The sequence below is a fragment of the Suricata suricatta genome, chromosome 2 (assembly GCF_006229205.1).
Source record: "Suricata suricatta isolate VVHF042 chromosome 2, meerkat_22Aug2017_6uvM2_HiC, whole genome shotgun sequence".
Classification (NCBI taxonomy): Eukaryota; Metazoa; Chordata; class Mammalia; order Carnivora; family Herpestidae; genus Suricata; species Suricata suricatta.
The window spans coordinates 93,519,166-93,543,293 of NC_043701.1; the positions used below are offsets into that span (position 1 = coordinate 93,519,166).

The 24,128-nt window shown below is 36.0% G+C and overlaps 1 protein-coding gene across 1 annotated transcript in view; it reads left to right on the top strand.

Annotated features, from left to right (window-relative positions):
* HDAC9 (histone deacetylase 9) overlaps nucleotides 1-24,128 on the top strand; it is a 912,954-nt gene that overhangs the window by 676,115 nt on the left and 212,711 nt on the right. The window contains exon 19 of the mRNA XM_029929772.1: nucleotides 16,410-16,517. Coding sequence (XP_029785632.1) covers nucleotides 16,410-16,517 — 108 coding nt within the window. The remainder of the gene's footprint in view (nucleotides 1-16,409; nucleotides 16,518-24,128) is intronic.

Genomic DNA, 24,128 nt, shown 5'->3' on the forward strand with positions numbered 1-24,128 from the left:
TCAGCAGAACATCTAACATGAAATGAATATATACAAAGAACTGGCATATTGTATCACATGGGAGAAGGGAGGAGGCCATTGTTAAAGGCTGCAGAGCCAACCAAAGAAGAATATAATAAAGAAAACCATAGGTGGTTGGCCCAAAAATTTGACTTTCAACTTTATCCTACAGGAGTCACCCAGAGTTACAGAGGGCTTTCAAGAGATTCTGAAGTATTGCTACCTAAATTGCAGAACCTTCCTTGAGTGGTTTTATGGTTTCAGGGGCTACGTCTTTCCACCCAACCCTAGATTCAGAGAAATCAGCAATGCAAACTCTCTTATATAATTATTTGATTTATTTTAGCCTCAGTTTCTTCATCTTTAAAATGGGGACATTTGGGCCTCTCTCATTGCATTATTATAGGATCAAATGTGGTGATATAGTTATCACTGGCAACTGTGTGTAGAGAGTGGACCTACTCCATTCTTATTGGTGGCCCTAATTAGGTCTTGTTTTGGAAAAAACAAATAAGCTGCTGCCTCAAAGGTATGATTTGAAAGCTTCTTCAAAGTCCTGAAACCTTTGACACACTACCCAGCTAATGTTCTCCCATTAGAATCATGGTACTTTAGGGAGACCAGTGAGTGGAGTATGGGGGTTCTTTTCAGAAGCCTTTGTAATGAGACACAGAGAAAGTTGATTTAGAAATTAGAACTTTTGGGGGCATCTGGATAGCTCAGTTGGTTAAGCGTCCGGCCTCAGCTCAGGTCATGATCTCACAGTTCATGGGTTCAAGCCCTGCATCAGGCTCTGTGCTGACAGCTAGCTCAGAGCCTGGAGCCTGCCTCAGATTCTGTGTCTTCCTCTCTCTCTCTGACCCTCCCCTGCTCCCACTGTCTCTCTCTTTGTCTCTCAAAAAATAAATAAAAGACATTAAAAAAAGAAATTAGGACATTTGGATTCAAATCTCCACACTGTCTGATTCAACAGAACTGGATGGGACCTGAGATTATGTATCTCTTAACCACATGATGTCAATGTTGCAGATCCACGGACTACACTTTGAATGACAAGATCCTGTGTGACAACAAATGGGCTGATAATTTAATTTTTCTGGGCTTCTATTTCTTTACTTCTGAAGTAGAGATAATTAATGAAACATGCTTTATCATCTCCTTTGGGGATCAAATATGGCATTACTATGTAGTAATACTTTATCTAAATATAAAACAGATTATCTTAAGAAGTTTATTTATTTTGAAAGAGTAAGAAGGTGCATGTGGGGAAGGGGCAGAGAGAGAGAGAGAGAAGAGAATCCCTTCTTTGAACTGTCAGTGCAGAGCCTGATGTGGGGCTTGAACTCAGGAACTGTGAGATTAAGACTTGTGCTGATGTAAGATGTTTAACCAACTGAGCCAGCCACCCAGGCACCTCTAAAACAGCTTTTTAAAAAATTCAGTTTTGGGGCGCCTGGGTGGCTCAGTTGGTTAAGCATCCGACTTTGGCTCAGGTCATGATCTCACGGTTTTTGGGTTCGAGCCCCGCATCAGGCTCTGTGCTGACAGCTAACTCAGAGCCTGGAGCCTGTCTTCGGATTCTGTGTCTCCCTCTCTGTCTGACCCTCCCCTGCTCATGCTGTCTCTGTCTCTGTCTCTCTCTCTCTCTCTCTCTCTCAAAAAATTAGTAAAACATTAAAAAAAATTTTTTAAATTCAGTTTCTCTAAAGAGATCATAAAGCAGGCTCCTATTAACTTGACATTGGGGATCTGGGTGACTAAGACTTACAGGGGTATCATGTCTCCTTTGGGCAAATAGTTAAGACATAGTAGTTTCTATGAAGAGTGGGGGTAAACCATGACAATATCTGTTGGGGGTCCTAGGGGCACCCCAAATGTTGCTGGCTGTCAAGCCAGAAAAAGGAACCTAATGCTAGCAAATGAAAGCTATAGATCTAGGTGTGGTGCTAACTAAAGAAATGTGTTCTTCACGCAATCAGTGATGTAATGCAGGACCTAAATGGGGAAACTATTTTCACATTTTAGCTATTTTAGCCACAGTCAAACTCTGTCAGCAAATGCACCAGTGTAGAAATATATCACAAGAAATAAATCAATATAGAATTAACTTTTCACTCATTAATTATCTTAGCATAATTTATTAAAGACCTGTTATGTGCCAGATATGTGAAGATGTAGACACTAATAGCACTGTGCTCATGGATCTTAACATTAACTCTATCATATATCATTAAGAAGAGATCTATAGAATAAACAATATAGAAAATATTTTTCAAGTTCTTATCTGTATTTGTCTGTTCAGGCTGCCATATAAAGATACCACAGCCTGGGTATCTTAAATAACAGAAATTGTTTACATGTAAACAATTTTTATATATACCTGTATAAATATAAAGTATTCCTAAATAATAGCTCAGGTACCCCATAAGGTTGTTGATTGCTTTCCAAGCTTCACAGTCATCCCATATATGGAACATTATATAACTAACCTATACTGCAAGAAAATCCAGAAAGGAAAGAAAAGAAATATTTAAAAAACAAATAAAAATACCTATAAAACTTGATTAGCCTTTTATTTTTATTTAAAAAAAATTTAATGTTTGTTTATTTTGGGGAGAGAGAGAGAGTGCATGATCAAGCACAAGCTGGGGAGGGGCAGAGAGAGAGTGAGATATAGAATCTGAAGCAGGCTCCAGGCTCTCAGCTGTCAGCACAGAGCCCTCTGTGGGGCTTGAACTTGGAAGTTCAAGATCAAGTTGCAGGCAGGTTTCGTTTCTCCTGAGGCCATCTCTTTGGTTTGCAGGTGACCACTTGTTCACTGTGTCCTTACATGGCTTTCTCTCTGTGTGTGCACCTAACTGGTGTCTCTTCTCTACTTACAAGGACACCAGACATACTACCTTTTTAAAGTCCCTAGCTACATATATGGTCACATTGGAGTTAGGTCTTCATCATTTGAATTTTGGCAGAACACAATTCCATCCATAACAATATCCATTATCTAGGGTTGACTTTGATCGAAATCCCAGTTCTGCACCTTATCAACTGTGTAGCTGTTCGAGTTACTTAACCTCTCTGAAGCTCATTTTCCTCTTTTGTAAAAGTGACTAACAGTACAATTATTAGGCTATCATGGAGGAAAATGAGGTAATGTTTCTAAAATGTTTAACACAGTGTCTAGCACTTATTTGGTGCCCCAATCCGTTCCCTACATCTTTCTTAGATGCTGATCAGAGGTACGAACTTTGTGCTTTCTCTGAGTAATAAATTCGACTTTACTGTCTCTTCCCCTGAATCTACCAACAAACTAAGCTTTTCTCTTTCTCTGAATCCTACTCCCACCCCCACTTTCACTATTGCCAGAAAGAAAATATGTATTGGAATCTTCAACTCCAGCCCTAAGCATAGAGGCTTGAGGATAGAAAAATATTGAACTTCTCAAATACTTCTTAAGTGGAAAAAGGTAATTCTATTTCCTAAAACAAATAAGAAATTTGGCTTGCAGATGTCATTATGCATATTGTATAGAGCTTAAACTAGAATAAGCTATGTTGAAAAATTAAAACTAGAATTTCTCAGAAATTAAAGCTGAGATGATTTCATTGATTTTAAAAATATTAGATAATTTCTAAGTTATCAAATCAAGATACTGTCTGCAGAAATAGCTGATGCACAATGGATGATTCATTTAAATGATCTATTTTACCTGAAGTAATGCAGAAGTTAAAAAGATACTTAATTTCTCTTCATAGATTAACTTTTATACAACATGCCTAAAATGGTACAGAATCACTACAATGATGAAAACCTCTGTTTCTTTGTTAAGTCTGATATCTCTCAGGAGGGTTCTATGGGCATCTGATCATTATTTAAACTTAAACTCAATTATTAAAAAATGCCCTATGGCCCAAGCAGCAGCGTACTATAGCAGCAGCTGCTTTCTAAACTGCTTAGTATTGGCTGAGGACTTTTGGTTCCCAACTTTCAGGGTGAAATATTCGAGGCATCTGTGGAAGAATCATGTACCACATTAACCATGCACAGTGCATATGAAACCTGTTCTGTTAATGGGCAAACTAGCATTATATTTAACTCTGGGAATATTTCCGAAAAGAATCAACAAGCTAAGTTTAGATTATACAAAGGAGTCTGTGCCTAAATTCCTTTTCTTCTAAGTCATTCTCTTTCCCTTTTAAAATACTTTCATATCCACTTGCAGTACAGGTAGCTTAATTTCTATCATGTGCGGCTTTTCAGAGCATTAGCTTTGTTTCGAGTGCCAGAGATTGAGCTATGCTGGATGTGCTTGGAAAAGGTCCACATTCATTCAGGAAACTCCAGTTGAACTAGATCCATATGCAGCTAAAAAAAAAAAAAATGTAGCTTTCTGATCAGAAGTAGTTTCTGGCTTCCAGCATTATCACAGATGATTTTTGTTTTTGATGTGCTGCAGAATAAAAAGTAATTTTGGAACCAAAACTCTGGAATTTGTTTCTTAGTGAACTGGGAGCTTACTACTTTCACTATTGTGAAGCACTCTCTGTGCATTGACTGATTTAATGTTAATAATAATCCTGTGAGTGTGTCATCCCCGTTTTTATTTAAAGCATGGTGAATAAACACGCCTATGTGGGGAAAGCTAGTAAGTGGAAGTAGTAGTTTTCAAGGTCTCTAACTCCACCAAATAGTTAAGGTGATACTGCACTAAACAATGATGAAGCCACTACCAAAGCTACTGCTTAGAAGATTGGCTCCTTGGAAAGTCTTGTTAAAAAGCTTATTAAAAAACTGACAATTGCTCCAAATCCTGGGCTTATGAAAGCCTCTAGGTACAAACTACTAGAGTGTTGCTTAGGCAAATTATTTGTCACCATTCTCTCTTGGTACAACTTACCTTGTTAGGGCTAATTCATAATTAAAACTCTTATGCAGTTGTAATTTTTCCTGTAGCTTCACCTTTTCTTTGTGGCTCTCTTGACCAAGTAGAGTTCTATCTTTGTGTAATTTGGAAGGAAAGTCCTTTCTCTATGAAACCAATGCTTCTGAAATTATTATGTTGTAAAGGACAAGATTTTGTTGGCTTATATTTTATTTCCTGTCATAGAGCAATGCTTTTGCAAAATGTAATAAAAAAAGAATTAATAAAAATAAAATTAAAAAATATACAAAATGCAAATTCATTTTTATTAGGTTCAACAGATATAAAGTTATTCTAAAAGATTGCTATAAAAGTTTCTGAGTGCTTCTTTTTTTTTTTTTTTTTTTTTGTCTTTTTGTTAGACTGGGACCACTATGGTTCCATGGACTGACTACACTTCGAATAACAGTGTTCTAGATCGGTGGGGGATGTTGCTATGGTTGAATTTAAATCAGCCATTTTGTTGTTTTATATGTGTTACATCTATTTTTTGCTTATTTGTTTTCTTTTTTCTATCTTTTTCTGCTTTCCTTTGGATTGAATATTTTTGAGAATTATATTTTTATTTCTATTATTGGCTTATTAGTTTTATATCCATATTTTTAGTAGTTTCTCTTGCATATACACTTATTAATACATTTCAAAGTTAGCCATCAAGTAATATTACACTACCTCATATATAAAGTGACCATCTTATAGTAGATTATTTGTAGTCCTCTCCTTTTATTCTACATATTTGGTTGTCATACATCTGACTTTTTACATGGGCCATTAAACCCTCAATAAAATTATTATCGTTTTTGCTTTAGATAGTCAATGTTTTAAGGGACTAAAATAAGAAAAAATCTCTTTTATATGAGCCTTCATAATTATGATTTTCAGCATTCTTCATTTCTTGAGTAATTTTCTTTACCATTTTTTGTAATTCAGGTCTGATAGAGGTACAATATTTTAGAAGTTATTTTTCTGAAAAATCTTTATTTTACTTTTTAAAGATATTTTTGTTAGTATAGAATTCTGGATTGACATTTTTATCCTTTGAAAACTTTGAAGATGTGACTCCACTGTTTTCTGACTTAAATAGTTTCTGCTAAGAAATATGCAAATATTTCTGTCTTAGTTCAAGATTTTATGTAATATGTTTCTTTTCTCTGGCTTCCTTCAAGATTTTTTTTTAATTTTTAGCAGTTTGACAATGATGTATCTAGGTGTGGTTTTGCTTTTATAGTTGAATTGATGGATCTATTTTCTAGTTTTGAATTTTTTGGATCTGTGGTTTCACTATTTTTGAGAAATTTTCAGTCACTATCTCTTTAATATTTCTTCTGCTTTATTTTCTCCCTTTCCTCCTTCCAAGAATCCAGTTACACCTGTATTAGACTAATTCAGGTTACCTGCCTGTCTTACAACCTTAGCTCCAAACCCCAACCTCACAGTTAGCTAATTATTTATTCAGCATTATTATTATTAGCCTTCTATACCCCAAACAATAAAGTAAATTTAGACCAATTATTCTTAATTTATGTTCACAAACTCTTGATGGCAATGAAGTTATTAATAAATGAATTCATATGCTCACCCAACTCTGTCCCAGGATTGTATAAATACATGTCAAAAATATGAAGATACATTTTCAAATGCATGTAAATATTACTGTAATTAATATGCTTCAAGTTAATTTAAAAACTGCTGAATTATAATTTTCACCACCATGTATTTCCTCAACCAACACTTTAAAAAATTTTTTGTAATGTTAATTTTTGAGAGTGAGAGAGACAGAGTGTGAGTGCCGAGGGACAGAGAGAGAGGGCGACAGAATCTGAAGCAGGCTCAGGGCCTGATGCAAGACTTGAACCCACAAATCATGAGATCGTGACCTGAGCCACCTAAGCACCCCTCAAGTAACATGTCTTAATAATGCAACAAAACTTTTTGTAGTGCTGTGAATATTTGTAGCATATACTTAAAATGTTAACCTGATCCTCCTTGCTCTAGTCTTATCCTCAGGTAAAGCTAGAATCCTTTATAAACATCTCCCACTAGGAGTTAGAGTAGTTATCTAAGTGCCCCACTCTAAGAAGTCTTTAGTTAAGTTATCATTTCACACAAGAAATCAACCCAGCTTATTCCTCTGAGATGCTTTTTTTTTTTTCCCATTCCCTACTTTAGAATTTTCAGGCTTTGTGTAGAAATAAGTTACCCTGGATCACAAAAGTTATGCACTGATAGTCCAGGAGTCATATTTAGCACATAGATAAGTTTCTTTTTTAGCCTGTCTGGGGATTTTTTTAAAAAGTGAATTCTTCTCATATTTAAGATGGAAAAATCACAACAAAGACCCTCTCTCTCATTTACCTTACATTACATCTTCATTACCAATCTGACCTCTGGAGTCTTTTGACCATGTGGCTACTGCTTTAGCCCTAAATTGTACCATTTCAGTATGTGAGCCTATCTAAGCTATTTTTTGTTGTTGTTCCTTTTCCTGTTCATGGACTCTACTTGTTGATATTAGTCACAATACCCTTAACACCAAGGAAGTTCTTTACACTTTAGTTAATATTTAAATTATACCAGCTGCAGATCTGAGGCAGCATTTAAGGAAAGATTGTTGTTATTGCTGTTTTTTAAGCCGTAAATTAATTGGACAGTGTGGTTTGTATTTATCCAGTGACAGAGGTACACCATACTGGACAGTTAGCTTACTTGGAACTCTTGATTATTTTGTGTACTGTGTGCCACACTTTATTTTGCTGGTTGAATTTTATGTGGCCATTCTCAGAGTAAACAATTTTTGAAAAAAGGAAAAAAAACACTGAAGTTCATCAAGTGCTTACCTGAAGGATTTGTAGATGCACAGAGGCTTCTGAATAAGGGGCTGGGATGGCACTCAAGAAACACCTTGATTTCTTAAAAAATCTTGACCGAGGATTTTGGTCACTTTAATTCATGTTCCTAATGCACAGTGGAATAAAGAAGCTGTGAAAGCAGTGGTTTTTGAAATATTATACCCAGCTCTCAGATGCTCAGAATCTGAGCACTTTGGGAAGTGCGGCACTTACATGTTTCCCCTAACTGAAATGAATCACGGCCACTCTAAGGCTGCAGGCTGTCCATGAACTCCCAGCCCTACTTGTGTGCAGGGACAAACTCCAGATCCCCACGAACAGGCACTTCTCCAGAACTCGACTGTTAATAGGTAGAACTTGTCTGTTTCTTTCCTTCTTTTTTTGGTATAGATGCCAATAATCATATGATGTCCTTGATCTTTTATTTTGCCTCTGATATTATATAATTATTTCTTTTTTGAAATTATTACAAGAAATTGCCGTCCCTTTTTTTGCTGTATTAGGGAAAAATAAGTTGAGATTGAAGCAGAAGAATGGGAAGAACGTGAAAGTTTTTTCCTGGTTCTGTCACTAAATTTGTGAAACTGAAGAAACTGGAAAGGGCGGAACAACCCTTTAAAATAAGTTTATACTAGTGTGGATTCTCGTCAGGAGACAGAATTATTTGGATAAATTCAGGAAAAGAACAATGTTGATAAACATTATTCCTAGTTATATTCCAAAGAAAAAGCAAGAGAGAAAGCACAACTTTAAAAAGTAACAGTGACAGGGTGCCTGGGTGGCTCAGTTGGTTAAGCATCTGACTTTGGCTCAGGTCATGATCTCATGGTTTGTAGGTTCAAGCCCCATCAGGCTCTGTGCTGACAGCTAGCTCAGAGCCTGGAGCCTGCTTCGGATTATGTGTCTCCCTCTCTCTCTGATCCTCCCCTGCTGGCACTGTCTCTTTCTTACTCTCAAAAATAAATTTAAAAACATAAATAAATAAATAAATAAATAAATAAATAAATAAAAGGTAACAATGAAAAAAAAAGTGATTTCCTCCCTGTTCCCTCTCTTTCCTCTCCTCTGCATCCTCTCTGGACACTCTCTCTCTCTCTCTGCTGTTTTTGCTTCTTCTTTCTTTCTCTGTATTTTCCTTTAATTCTTGCCATATTTCATAAATAATTTAAAGCAGCTTTCAAAACAAACATGAAGAGTGTGTTCAAACCTAAGTGTGATAATCGTGGAAGAGTGAAGATACACAAGCCAGGAATGAAATTAGCATATAAGGTATATGCTGCAGTAGCTACTATTTTTCTAGAGAAGGTCTACAAATTTGTCATTGAGACTTCTTGCAGTCACTATGAAGAAGGGAGCACTGTTGTTTATATGGATTTCAGTGTTTATAGAGCAAGATTTCTCACCTTTGGCATTATTGACATTGACAGGTATTTATTTTTTGGACTGTGCTGCTGCCCTGTAAGATGATTAGCAGCATTCCTGGCTTCTGCTCAACAGAGGCTTCAAGCTCATCTGCCCCTTCAGTCTTGATGGCCACAAATGTCTCCAGAAATTCCCAATGGGCACCTGGCACAGGGCAGACGGTAGGGGTGCAAAATCACCCCATTAAAACTACTGCTTTAAAATAATGGCAGATAAATTATAAAATTACCAAATGCCCAGTTACTCCAGATACAACTTGTGGCATTTGAATTTTTGGAATATTTTAGCAATTTTACATGGTAGCAATGCAATGCTTTTACAGATAAAATATTGCTGTAGATCTTAGCTGATATATTTCACTGGGAAAATCTTTGATTCTGTAAATAAAATTAGAATCTGTTTTTTTAAAAAAAGTTTTTATGTTTTTTATTTTTGAGAGACAGAAAGAGACAGCACGAGCAGGGGAGGGTCAGAGAAAGAGGGAGACACAGAATCCTAAGCAGGCTCCAGGCTCTGAGCTGTCAGCACAGAGCCCGATGCAGGGCTGGAACCCATGAACTGTGGATCATGATCTGAGCCGAAGCCGGAAGCCAGATGCTTAATCGACTGAGCCACTCAGGCACCCCTAGAATCTGTCTTTTTTAAATGATTTTATATTTTATTCACTTAAAATTTTTTTATTTTGGTAGCATAAAAATAAATATGGATTAAGAGCTTATGCTGTTTTTCCCTGGTTCTCATTCCAGCTGCACCAATTACTAGCTGAATAACCTCTTTGAACTTGATATATAGAAGTGCTTAATAATAAATAACACCTATGCCAGTGATTGTTGTAAGAATCGTATGAGTTTATATAGGCAATGAGATTTGCATAGTGTCTGGATCTTAATAAGTTCTCTATATTTATAAGATGATGACAATTATTATTGTCATTATTATTTAAAAATAATAAAGCATAGAACTTTATAGAATAGGGGAACATATAATAAAACTGAAAAACCTGAAATTAGATAGAAAACCTTATTAGTTTTCTATCACTTTCCTGAGTTGCATTGATATTTCCTGAATTGCCTTCTGCTGTGACTCCAAGTGAATGAATTATGTTTCTACCATTCATGTTCCATAGATCAGGTTTGATTCCATAATCCTCCTTTTTATCTTTTATAGATATAGAGATTGCAACATGATAGTCTTCTTTCAGATATGAATCATATTACCTAGTGGCTAAGTTTTTTTAAGTAGATATGTAAATGATGCTTTTTGAACCCTTAACTTCTACCTCCATGCCTCCATAGAGAGAGAATCTTCCTATTTTAGAAGACCAGTATGATAATTGCTATGTGCTTATGAATTGCTAGACTTTTTCCCTCCTATGTCTTGTTCTTGTCTCCTTCCTTCCTTCCTTCCTTCCAGTTGATAAGGACTGCTGTCCTTTGCTGATTATTCTGGGCTTGTCACATTGCCACTTGCCCTGGATGCTCTGAGGTCCATAATGAAGTAGAGAGTGTAACTCTCTCCCCCTTTTAACATAAATTTTCAATTTGCTACCGAAGTATTTTACTTCAACCTCATTTTTTAACAGAATATAAAATGTATTGCCGATTTCAGCTTTTACTCCTAGCTTTCAGCACTTTACACTTCCTACCCTATTAAGTAGACATGAGGCTCTGGAAATATGGGCTGGGAGGATCTCAGTGCCAGGCTCTGTACCATCTTCGGAATTGTTCCTCCTACTCTGATGACTAAATATTTTTTATAAACCAAGCTTGTATAATTCTCTGCCCTAGAATATATTTCCACTGTATCTCACCACGTGTGCTTGGTTCCTAATACAGAAAGACTTTTTATGGGACAGCCTCATCTGACATTTCTGAACACAGTTTTGGACACATGTAAGGTCCAGACCTTCCTACGTGTTTAGAAGTGAGTTGAATTTTGGGGGGACTCTTTTCAAATTGATAGATTTTTAATTCTGGCAGTAAAATAAAGCCTCTGTGGACATTTACTCAGTAGACTACTAAATCTGCCTTCATGTTTTGTACATTTGTACAGAAATATTTGAAAGTTTAGAACAGACTGTTTTTCAGAATACTTTCTAAGCAAAAGCTTGCTAAAAATTCCAGATGAATTCTGAGGGGGGTAGTAAGTTGCATATTGCTGTACTAATTCTAAAATACATTTATAAACCACTGGTCATATACATAGCATATCCTTGGGGACTTCTGACAGGATCTTGGTTAGACCTTTTCCCCTGTCATTCAGCAGATTAAATTCTTGAGCTTAAAATGGAACACAAAATGCAAATTAGCCATGCTCATTAATATGTTGTAAATATGCTCTTTCTTTTTTTTCTAATGATACCAGTCTTCTCCACAATTAATAATAAATGCATCTCTTTGAGTTTGAAGAGCTTCCTTTCAATTTTAAATTTCTTTTTCTTCAAAGATCAATGTACTATTGGATGCAGTCTTTTTAGATAATTGCTCAGTCTTTCAACTTCCTCTCCCAAGATGGCATTTGGGTATCTGAAGGAGGGATGAAAATTTGATGACATCCTTGGGCACTCCTGGTGTTCTCTGGATATTCAGGGATCCATGGCAATTTCCCTAGTCCACCTAAACCCCAGCCTTTGAAGCAGCTGGTTTTCTCCTGATTTTACTGCAAGATGGAGTCTGGTAGGATTCCCTGGGGGGTGCTTCTGTAGCACCTTTTGTTTGCCTTTCTCCAATATCTCAGAATCTGAAGGGATGACTTTTGGTTTTTCTTTCTCTTTTTGTATCCTACCTGTAGCCTAGGCCTGTAAGCTCTGGGCCTCATTGTCATAAGGAGAAAGACTTTCTTCTCTGAGCGTCGGAAATACAGTGGTAGCATTGTCTTTATGTTGTCACTAATGTAGGACTATAATCTGAGACCACCAGGCTTAGTTCCTGATATGTAGAAGAATTTGGAAAAATTCATCTTTTACTACAAAATCTGGATTTTTATGTATACTAATGCGAAACCCTATTTTGAATGTCAGTTTCTTTACATTTCTTTTATATCAGTACTAATCTTTCTTTCACTTCATGTTTAACTGCCTCCTAATGTACATGTGCATGTATGTATGGTTGTGTACACACACGCACACATCAGACAAGAATAAATTGGTGAACAGACTAAGGAGAAGTGAATGTGGTGTATACAAAGAAAAAAGAGATATAATCACATTGATTTTTTTCAAATTATAGTAGTTTGGTTTTTTTAAGAATTTGCTTTGCATGTCTCAACAACTTTAGCAAGATCTTAGTAACCAGCTAGTGTAGTCAACAGGATTGCTCTCTGCTCCACTACCATTTCTTTCCCCTTTTCTGGCCTAATCTAAATAATTTACATTGTTTACAGTTATTTTCCATGCCCAGAGCCAACTTTGTGCTACTCCCCTAATCTCTCTACCTTCAACTTTCAAATGGTAGAGCACCTGGCTTACAGATATAAGCTTTTCTGGCCTCTACCACCATCATTGTATTACCTCAGCTCCTTAATCCCAGTTAGAGATCTCTGTCAAAGTCTAATCCTTCTTGTTCTTTTTCCTTTTTTATTCCAACCACTCAGGATCCCATTCCATGCCAGGAACAGTCACAATTGGTGGAGTCAACCATCCTCTCTTTCCTAGATTTTTTTCTACTGTTAAAGTCTTGCAGTAGTTAAAATCAGAACTTTCATATGAAGATGACCTTCTTGATGATATCACTCATATAGGGAAAGATTTTTGACAATCTCTCCAACCAGTAAAAGGGACATAGCAGGAGAAGAAATACTTGTTGCCATTGAGAATGTCAGAAAGTGGATTTGGGAGTCTCTTCTAGTGACAGAAAGTATAGTCAAGAGAGTTCATAAGTCGTGCACACCTTCTTACCCTTGGAGCTCTCATTAAACCATAGCATGGCAAATATATGTGGTTAGCTTTCAGGAGCTAAATATCTCATGGGCCTGGAAAAGCACTTGGACTACAATGTCTTAGGAAAATATGATTATAAATTGACTTATAAATAAGTTTTTGGAGTATAACCTTGCTATGTACTGAATTGTACCCTCCCCCCAATTCATATGTTGAAGCCCTAAATCCTGATGTGATTTAATTTAATATTATTATATGTAATATATAATATATAATTATTAGTATAAAACATAAAAATTAATTTGGGGGTAATTAAGGTTAAAAGTGGTCATATGGATGGGATCTTAACTTAATAGAATGGTGGCCTTATAAGAAGAGGAAGAGAGGGGTCTCTCTCCACGTACACTCACTGAGGAAAGGCCATGTGAGGACATAGTGAAAAGACAGCCATCTGCAAGCTGCGATGAAAACGGAATTATAATTTTAACCAGAAACCAAATTGGCTGATACCTTTTTGGTCTTCCTAGCCTCCTGAACTGGCAGAAATAAAATCCTATTGTTTAAGTCACTCAGTCTATGATATTTTGTTATGGCAGCTGAGCTAAGACAACATCTGTTAATAAATGCAGAATTAAATATAATTACCATTTATGAAAAGATTATATCAAAAAAAGTGACCATTATTACATTAGTTATAAACCAAATGTACATAAAACAGGTTGAAATGGTTATTTAAATAAATGTTTTTATGGTTAAATATAAGTAAATAAATGTTTGATAAATTTCATAGATCCCTAAAGAGAACCTGTTTAAGGAAAAGCCTGAACTTTGCATATAGTCAAAATCTCAAGTATCCATTGAGCATATATATGTAGAGCTTTCTTTCAGTCAATCATATCTTTATGATAAAAGTAATCCCCATACTATAACTCTTAGCATCTGTTAGATAGTAGTACCTAAGAAATGTTAGCTGAATTAAAAAAAATAAGTATCTTGGTTAATAGAAGTTTATACACCAAAATTAATGGCAGAGACACAAAGTTTTATCTCTTAAAGAATTCCAAAGTCAAGTAAAAAGGAATTATATGTGGAATTATTTTTGGTTTTGAGTCACTCCTTAAGTCTTTGGGATTTATTGATTTGTTTTATATTTGCTTGCTTTCACAACAGTTTTAAATCTTATTTTTAAATGTTTATTTACTTTGAGAGAAAAAGAGAGATTGCGCCCATGCAGGAGAGGGGCAAAATGAGAGGGAGAGGAGGGATCCCAGCCAGGCTCCATAGTGTCAGCACAGAGCCCAACAGGAGGCTCAGTCTCACGAAGTGTTAGATTATGACCTGAGCCAAAATTAAGAGTGGATGTTTAACCGACTGACAGGTGCCCCAACTTTGAATCTGATTAAATAGGACCTTATGTGGCACCTGTAGCACTGTAATATTGGCTAAAAACGATGCATCACAATGTAAATGTTGGTTTTCATTTTTCAACTTGCGCAACAATCTTCCTCAAGAAAATATCTATATGAAGCTCAGATAAGTGCACATATTGTTGAGTAACAATAAAGCTTTTAGTTTGGAGGGCATATGATTTGGTTCCCATGTCCATTTGATGATTCTTTCTCTTTTTAGCTGGTAGTGTTGACCATGATTGTATTGACAATGACAAGGGCTTAATAATCCTAGAGAACAAGGGTTATTTCAGGAGTGTTTAGAAAGACATGTGATTTCAGAGTCAGGGGTCTGTGAAGGTTTTGGGTCAGCTGACTAGCTTCTCTAAGCCACAGTGTGCTCATTCAGTAAATACTTTTTAGGCTGCTACTCTATGTTAGGCATTTTAAATGGGTTTAATGGTAACCTAAATAGTAGTAGCTAACATTTGCTTATCACTTACTCATTTAATCCTCACCAAAATCATATGCAGATAGTACTTTAAAAAGTTGGTGTGTCACAGGTAAGGGAACCAAAACACAGAGATGTTACTTAATTGCCCACTGTCATTCAGGTTTTAGCAGTAGCCATAACCTCATATGACAGTTTGATTCAGAAACTTCTCTCTTCACCACTCTGCTGTTGTTGAAATATCTTAATTTTCTATTTCTTTGTGTATGTATTTATTGTAGTCATTTATTATTTATTTATTCATTGATCTTGACAGAATGTAAGTTGGTAAGGATCTCATGAGAAAAGCCATGTAAAATGCTTAATGCACTGTGAATATGTATAATTGTTATTTATTGTATTTGTTCCATGTTGTTAGGTCTCTTTAATTCTTTTCAGAATATCTTTATTTTGTGTGGGATTTCCCTTCTTTGACCCAATTTAAAAAATCTTTCTATTGGCACAGTCACAAATTTTTTATTACATTTCCTAGTGCTTGAAGTAATTTGTGTTGTAACTTCAGAGACCTCTACCATTTGATTCTGTTTTTTTATATTATGAAATATTTTACACATAAATAGGTGTAACATATATCAATAGAAACCACTGTTATTGTACTTTTCGTGTCCTTGTTATATGTTATCTTATTGGATGCCTGAAAAAGAATAAACATTATTTGATAAAGGTGAATCAAAAATATCAGTTCATTTCATAAGAATGTTTTCTTATAGAAGCAACCATGTATTGTAATGGCCTCTCCAATTTTAATAATACGAATCTGCATTAAGACCAGCTGCCAAACTGTAATAAATGTTAGAAATTTTAAGCTTCTGTTTTCAAAACTAAATCACTCCTTGCAGTTGGATATTGTGAATGTTGTAAGTGTGAGGATCACACACTCCTTCCATTTAGTTGGAGAACCTGAACTGTGGTTGCTACTTCCTATTGGCTGACTGCTACTGCTACCTGCCTAATAATTGTCTTTGACTCCCTGTAATCCTGCAGCCAGAAGGGTATTTGAATTTCCCCCCTCTAGCACTTGCAAATCCGATTTTTATGTATAGCTAAGTGCTCTTAGCTTTTACTCTATCTACTGCTGGGGCCTGGTTTCTGGCAGGCCTCTAACTACGCCAGATCCGGCCTATGTAATGCTGTTTGTAATGAGAAATCTAAACAGGGAATGGCAGTGAGGCATGGCAGGAATGTGTTTCCATTGGAGAAGTCAGTATGGGGAAGAAGTATAAGCAAAGCCGTGTCCAGAAGGTCTTTTCAGCTGGCCAGGATGGAAGACTAATGTTATTGTACATAGGTTGTTACCCTGCCAGGCTTTCTTCACCAATTTGCTTTTTCTCTCTCTTCCTCTCTCCTCTTCTTTCCCCCACCCCCACCCTCCCCATTTTATCTATCCCTTGTCCTTCTCATTTTCCCTCTCTCTTTCTTTGGGCTGTGCTGACTGTTTGCTCAGGTGGACAGTGACACCATTTGGAATGAGCTGCACTCGTCCGGTGCTGCACGCATGGCTGTTGGCTGTGTCATCGAGCTGGCTTCCAAAGTGGCCTCAGGAGAGCTGAAGGTGAGGTCTGGGTTGCATTAGCTGTGGGAAATCCAGAGAAGAAGCTGAAACAGTGATGTTGTTGTTTGGGAATTGTGGGGAGCGTGGTGTGGTAATAAAAGGAACGGGGCAGAGGGAAGAAGAGGGCAGGAAGATGGCCACTTAGTGTGATACTACTAACTAGTCTGTATGTAGGTAGGTAGTAGCTGATCTGCTCACAAGGCCTTCCTCTCTTTGGGGAAACTGTGGTCAGGGCACTCTGGTGTGTTTTTAAGAGCATAGACATGGTGAATAAAACTATGGCCCAGGTTAAAAATACCCAGTATATACATGTCTGTCATGCCCTCCTGGGATTCTCCTTTGAAGAAATTTTTAAAATATGATTACTGAATACTATGTATAAGCTCAGAATACCACCCAGAGAGAGGGGAGGGGAGGGGGAGAAAGGTAAATACCAGACGGGAAGGATTGGGAGGAAGTAGGAAATTGTTGATTAGAAGGGTAATGATCCAGAGTATGTTTTTCCATGAAAGAACTTCAAAAATGATCTACGCTTTATTGTTCTTTTCTTTTTACGGTCTCTTCTTTTCTACATCACATGAAAAGAACAATGTCCAAACCCCTATGTTTCCCAGTCTAAACAATTTATAAAAGGCAGAGACCTGACAGACTTTGACATTTTATTTGGTATTTTAACAGTGCTATTTAAAGGTATGCCATGTGCGTCTTGAATGCAGTTGCCCCTATAAACTTTGTTGGTGCTAACATGGATTTTTAATACACTAGTTCACACACTTCATAAGGATATCTGGGTGGTGTTTGTTTTGGTATTTTAAGCAATTGTAGGGATTGGAGAAATATGATGTGAGCAATATAGACACCTCAAATTTTGTTAATCTAAACTCTAATTAGGATTATTTTTCTTTTTGTCTATTGAATTTTTATTCAGTTACAACTGACTTTCCACTTGTGATTTAAAAAAAAAAAAAAGGAACGTAGGAAGGTACACTTTACTATGTATTGTCTTCCAAGAGGTCTTTGCTTTAACTCTTTAAGAAGTCTTAAGAAGCCTTATGTGTAATTGACATGATTAGAATCAAGACATTGATTGCTTATCTCAGGGGATTTATGGGGCCATTAACATGGTGCATACTACTCAGTCTTTACCTTTGGTAATGAGCTGTTACAAAGAGGAAAGGAATCAGCCTTATGGAGAGGTTTTGGCTGTCTCCCAGTAGCACTTTAACAATAATTCTTCCTGTTTGAGTATGTCACTTGTAACATTGGAGTAAATTGACATTTTAAAAGAATAATATTTGAAGGTCTTACTTTCAAAATAATTTAAAAAATACAAAAGCTAAGCAATAGTAGTTTAATTTTTAAAAGATAATGCTAGCACGGACCCATTTAATAACAGAAAATGATTATGTTAGCATGCACAATTTCTAATTGTTTTGATTCTGTGGGAGTTTAAGCAATAATTTTCAAGTAGAATGCCTGTATATTACATTCAAAATCATGATTGTTAGTAGCCTTACAAAATGCAGAATTGCCAGTGTATGTATGAAGAGTGAACAGAACCTTAATTCTCTTTTTTAGGAGGTAGTCATTTAAAATAGCCCATTACAAACAAAATGTCAATAACATATAGCATGAACATGGTGACCACCACCTGTACCAACATTGGCTATTTATATTAAGAACAAAGATTCATACAAATTCTTTCTTCCTCCTTGGTTGAGAAATTAGAAGATAGAGTTTAAAAAAAGATAGAAGGGAAAAAAGATTAGAGGAAAAGAGCCAGGCTGAAAATCAAGAAGTCTTGGTCTAAGGTCTGACATTTAAGTGTTGTGTTATTGGTGGCAAATCACTTAACTTATCTGGGCTTCAGTTTCTTGTTCTGTAAAATCATCAGGGTGGAATTTATAATACTGAATGTTGTACCGGTGCTATTTGCAAATGAAAATTAGATTTGATTCTCAAATATACATACTATGCCGTGCCCAATAATAGATATTCTAAAACTAATCTCAACCTATTTTGATGAATATTTGCGATATTGCAGCTCATTTATCTTTCTGATTGTTAAGCCCCAAGTAAAAGACCAAGACAGTCAAGACTATAACAAAGGTGCTAGTGCTAATAGGTCAAGAAGCTGAACCCCTTGGTTGCTAATAATTTGGGGAGGCCTGTGGGAACGCCATGTAGGAAAATTAGCAGTTACAAATGATTTGCAGCCACAGTGAATAACTGAGGTAGAGAACCGTGTTTGGGGACCTCTAGCTAAGCAGAAATGGGATTCAGTGTCTACCTGCCCCAGCCTCCAGCATGACAGGGCTGGGGCGCTTGCTGGCTGGGCCATTAGCACCCTGACTGTGGAGTAACTTCAGTCACATCTATGAAGAAAACAGAGAAGCCTATTTGAGAACACTGGTAAGTTAGCCTCTGATAAAAAACAAAACAAAACAAAACAAAAAACACCCAAAAACCAAAAAAAGCAAAAATAAAACAAAAGCTTTAGTTTTAATTTTTTGGTTTTCAACATCTACATGCAGTTCTCATATGTTCTACTAGTAAATTGATAACTCAGTGAAACAAAATTGGCACATTGTAATGCTCTATTTTGTGAGCCTGCACTAATTTTGCTTGGAAAACAGAGAATAATTAAGAGCTTTATTTCAAATAGAGTGGGCCTGGATGGAGTGCTGAACTGAGAGGTGGGAGACAGCTAGGTCACTGAACTCAAAGAGAATGGGGATCCAGGAGATAAGTTTGTATGAGGACAAATTTGATTACCTGGAGTATTTGCTTGATGCTGAACTTGATTGTGATACCCCTTACTGTTGACAGGTTCTGTCCATTATTCTCCCGAGGGTATTGATGGGCTGAAGGAGTTAGGGGAATGAACCAGGCACAGGAAGTGGTTTTCATGTTGATGCTGAAATAGACCATGTGCAGCAAAGTATAGCAGTAAATTGGTGTATTTACAAAGAATGGGCATGTTCAGTGGAGTGCAGTGGAAATTATGGGGACTTTCAAGTTTTCCAGGTTTTTAACAAGATATGTATATGTATATTATATGTATGTGTATATGTGTATATATATTATATGTGTGTATGTATGTGTATGTTTGTGTTAAAACAACCACACAAGTGGAAATTCCTGGAATCTAGAGATGTCCAAATTGTCCGTTTCTCAGATCCTAGTACAAAGGAGTACAAATATTCTGAAAATATTAGTTGTATTGAAATGTTAGGTATATTGGAAACTGTAATGGAAGAATGCTTATTTCAAAATGGTTTTATTATTCTATAGGACATTTAGAAGTTATGTCTAGAAATATATATATGTATATATATATATATTTATATATATATATATATATATGAGGTTTTTGTCAAGTTATATATATTTCAGTACTGGTTCCAAGAATGGTACAAATATCCTGATGCATACCTTAAATACATACAAATTTTGTCAGTTATACCTCAGTAAAGCTGGAAAAAAATGGTTTAACACTTATCAAGCTTTTACTATGAGGATGTGTTTTGATGCTATTTTGATAGTGCTATATTATCATCATAAAAAGTAAAAATCATTGGGGCTCCTGGGTGGCTCAGTCAATTAAACATCTGACTCTTGATTTAGGCTTGGGTCATGATCCCAGGGTAATAGGATTGAGCCCCATGTTGGGCTCCACACTGAGCATGGAGCTTGCTTAAGATTCTCTCTGTCTCTGTCTCTTTCTCCCTCTCCCCCTCCCCCTCCCTCCCTCCCTCCCTCTGCCACTGTCCCCAGCTTGCACACACTCTTTCTTTACAATAAAATAAATAAAAATTACTTTAGTTTTCTGGAAGTTTTTGTCATTAAAAAAAAAAACCTACCTGATAAATGGCAAACCCACAAATCTCATGACCCTCTGTTCTTTTTTTCAACTACTCTGTAAGGGATTTCCTAAAGAAATAGCACAAATACAAAAAGAAAAAAATAGTTTAAAGACATCTTTTTCCAAATAGTCTACATACTCTTTTTATATTATTATAAATTATTATAAAATATTTCAAACATACAAAAGACAAATTACATTAGTAACTTACAAACCATGATGATAAACTATACACCTATGAGCCTTTCATCCAACTTAAAAAATAATACTTTGCTCACTCTATTAATGTTCTCTCAGTAATTAAATGTATTAATTATAATTTTAATTATTTATAACTTGTTATAATTAAATGTATTATTCCTCAAATTTTTTCTCTCCACTTAAAATCATGTTATAAGGATTTCTCCATATGAATTTATTTAGCTGTGATTCATTCATTTTCATTGTAAAGAAGTATTCCTTTGTAATTTCATAATTTGTTTATTCTTCTGTTAGACATTTTAACTTCCAGGTTTTTGCTCGTTTGAATAATGCCACTATGAATAGCCTTTAATATGCCTGCTCTTTCACTCTGGCATACAAAGTGTAAAATGGCCAGCTCCTAGGCTAGACACATAGGAAATTTTAGTAAGTAATGCAAAGTTGAATTCCAGAGTTATTTGCCACAATGACATCAGCAAAAATTGGCAGTTTAAACCTCTGAAAATTTTTTTCTCCATAAAATTAATGATAGAACTGGCAGAATTTGTCAGGATAAATTTTTGAAGAACTCTGGAAAGGAACCAAAAGTTTGCAACGACTCAGGAAGCATGTATTCAAAACAAAACCAGCTGAATCTTGGTAAGAACAGTGGGCATTGTGGGGGTTTGATTCACTCTATTCTCATCTTACTCTTTCTAGCTCCACAGTAGCCTTAACAAGTAACAGCCTGCATTTTTCCGTGAAAACCAGTCACTTGGCAGTCTCCAGAGGGCCAGAATGGGGGCTTCCTCAGAGTCTCATTCCTTGAGATTTGTCATTGTTGGGCCTGTCTGGTGCTTCAGTACCAGACCTTACTTGCAAGACCGTCTTTATTTGATTACTCTTGGAGTTCAACTAACATGAAAAGCCTTTCCCCTGGAAATAGTTGTTGAAAAATTAAAAGCAATTGGTTAACTTCATGGCTACCTGATGTGGCAGATAACAGTGGAGAAAACAGTAGACTAACCAAAAGCTTCAAGCGAAAAACTGGGGAATGAGATGTGCCATCAAATGCCATGAGTCCAGAAGACCACATGCATGAGAGGGCTATGTTCACACTTGGGAAAGATCTGACAAGGCCCCAAGCTCTCATCTCAAGCTGGCTTTTCAGACTTTGCTGAAACAGGAAGTGAAGGCCAAGGTGAAATTGTCAACTGCCTGGCTGAATATTGAAAATGTATTCAACACACAAACACACACATATACACAACCAGCTTGAAAAAGGCTGGGGACCATTCGTTTGCAGGCATTTAAGAAAATTTTTGCCCATTCATTTACTGACTACTAAATTACAAAAGCAGAGACGAAAGTACTCCACTCAACCTAGAATACAGATTTTATAGAATTAACTCAGAAAAGACAGTAAACAAAACAATAGTGACATATGATCTGTGTATACATTGTTATTTTATACACAGTATAGTTTTAATTCAATAAAGAAAATAAGTCTAAAAAACAGTGACAAGCCCTGGGGAGGGATGAAAATTTGATTTCCAGAAATGCCATATTACATTGTTTAAAATGTCCAGTTTTCAACATAAAATTTTGAGGCATGCAAGGAACATATGAATCTACATGAATAAAGAACACCAGTAAAAGTATATATGTAAATAAATATATATTATAGTATATTTGTATTTTTTGTTTGTAACTCTCTTTTTCTCTCAGATTTAAAAGACAACTGCATAGTACAATAATTGTGGATCTGTGTTGGTGGGCACAGAGCATATAAAGATGTAATTTGTATGATAATATCAGCCCAAAGGAAAGCATGAGACATGAAACTAATAACCACAAAACAAAGTTTTTGATAGTATTGAAATTTAGTTCATGTCTGAACTAGGTTGTTAAATGTTAATTATAATCCACTGAGCAACCAAGAAGAAAACAACTCAAAAATATATTAAAGAATATAAAGGAATATACATGAAAGAAATGACAAGGAAATTAAAATAGTGCAATATAGAATATCTATTGAAGAAGGCAGTAATAGAGGAATTGAGGAACAAAAAAAGACAAACATAGAAAACATACACCAAAGTCACTGTGGCAGTTTCAGACCCCCCGTGGGCTCTCACTCTTGTCTACATTTGACATTTTCAGATTTTTAAATGTTTGCCTGTCTTGTTGGTATGGTGTCTGTCACCTTATAATTGCCTTTAAATAGATATAGAGAAGTTAATCCTGTTATATCCTTCTTAAATCTTTTGTTGATGTTTAATAATTATCTCAAAGAAGATATTCTCTCAGTTATACTTGTATGGTGTTAATATTGCATTACTAGCTTTTTTTCTACCTAGCATTTGCTTTCTTCATCATTACTATCTCTTAACTTGTAAACTTTCTCTTGGTTATATATACTAGGTCTGTTTCCTATAAATAGCTCTTGGCTGGATTTTGTTTTCTAATCTGACTATATTTTAGCTGGAGAACTCAACTCATTTTTATTTAACATGATTAGTAGCATACGTAAATGTATTTCTATCAGTGTATTTTGGGTTTTTCCTATTACTTGTGTGTCCCCTTATCTTCACTTACGCCTTGCTTTGTTTTAAATTGAAAGTTTTTTTTCTCATTCCATATTAGCTCTAATTTTTAAAAATGTATACATATTCTATGAGTTTTCTTTTAAAATTTAACCTGTATAATAAAACCTAAACTTAATCACTCTCTTCTCACTATCAACACAAGTATTTTAGAATGTCTTAAAGGCAAGTATCCTGTCCTAACTTTATAAGCTATTATAGTTCCATATTTTAGCTTTAAAAAAATAATGTCACTAATGACACATTATACTGTTCAAATGTGTACTATTAAATGTTCAAATGTCAAATGTGTAAGAGGTGAGAAAGAAGTCTAAGGAAATCACTTATGTCTGCAAGTGGGAGGCGTGGCTTTTCAGTCTATAGTTGGTGCATGTTGAATTGCAGAAATTTGTATGATCGTTCTACACTACTATGGGGAAGGCCATGAAGTTCACAAGAGGGCCTGGCATGGGTATCAGGAGTTTGGGAGCTGGGTAAAGATAGAAGAACGCCTAAATTTGTCTCCTGGAGAATGCAAAGTGGAAAGCTGGCTGAAACTGCCATGTGGGCAGGTTGAAGAGAGAGGGGTGAGCAGCTACAGTGAAACTTGGCACTGTTGGTGGGACAAGATTTGTTTTGTTTTGTTTCCGTTTGTGGGGCAGTAGACACTTTGGATGAAAGCTGTATCTTAGCGGAAGTCTCCTCCCTCCCTCCCTATATTGCCCAGTAGGTTGGAATTAGATGTGAAAAGGGGCTGATGAGGCTTGCAAGGTCAGCCAGCAAGTTCATTGCCTGCAACCATGAACCTTGCAGACTGGAGCTCACTGATAGTAACTCTGAGGAACCTGTGAATGTTCCCATTGAAATAGGGGCAAGCATTAGGATTCCTGCCAGGACAGAGGGCCTTCAAAGAACCAAAAGAAATCTCCAAACTGCTCTGCTAATTCAAAGCCTTTATCCTTTTATTCTCCCACTCTCCAG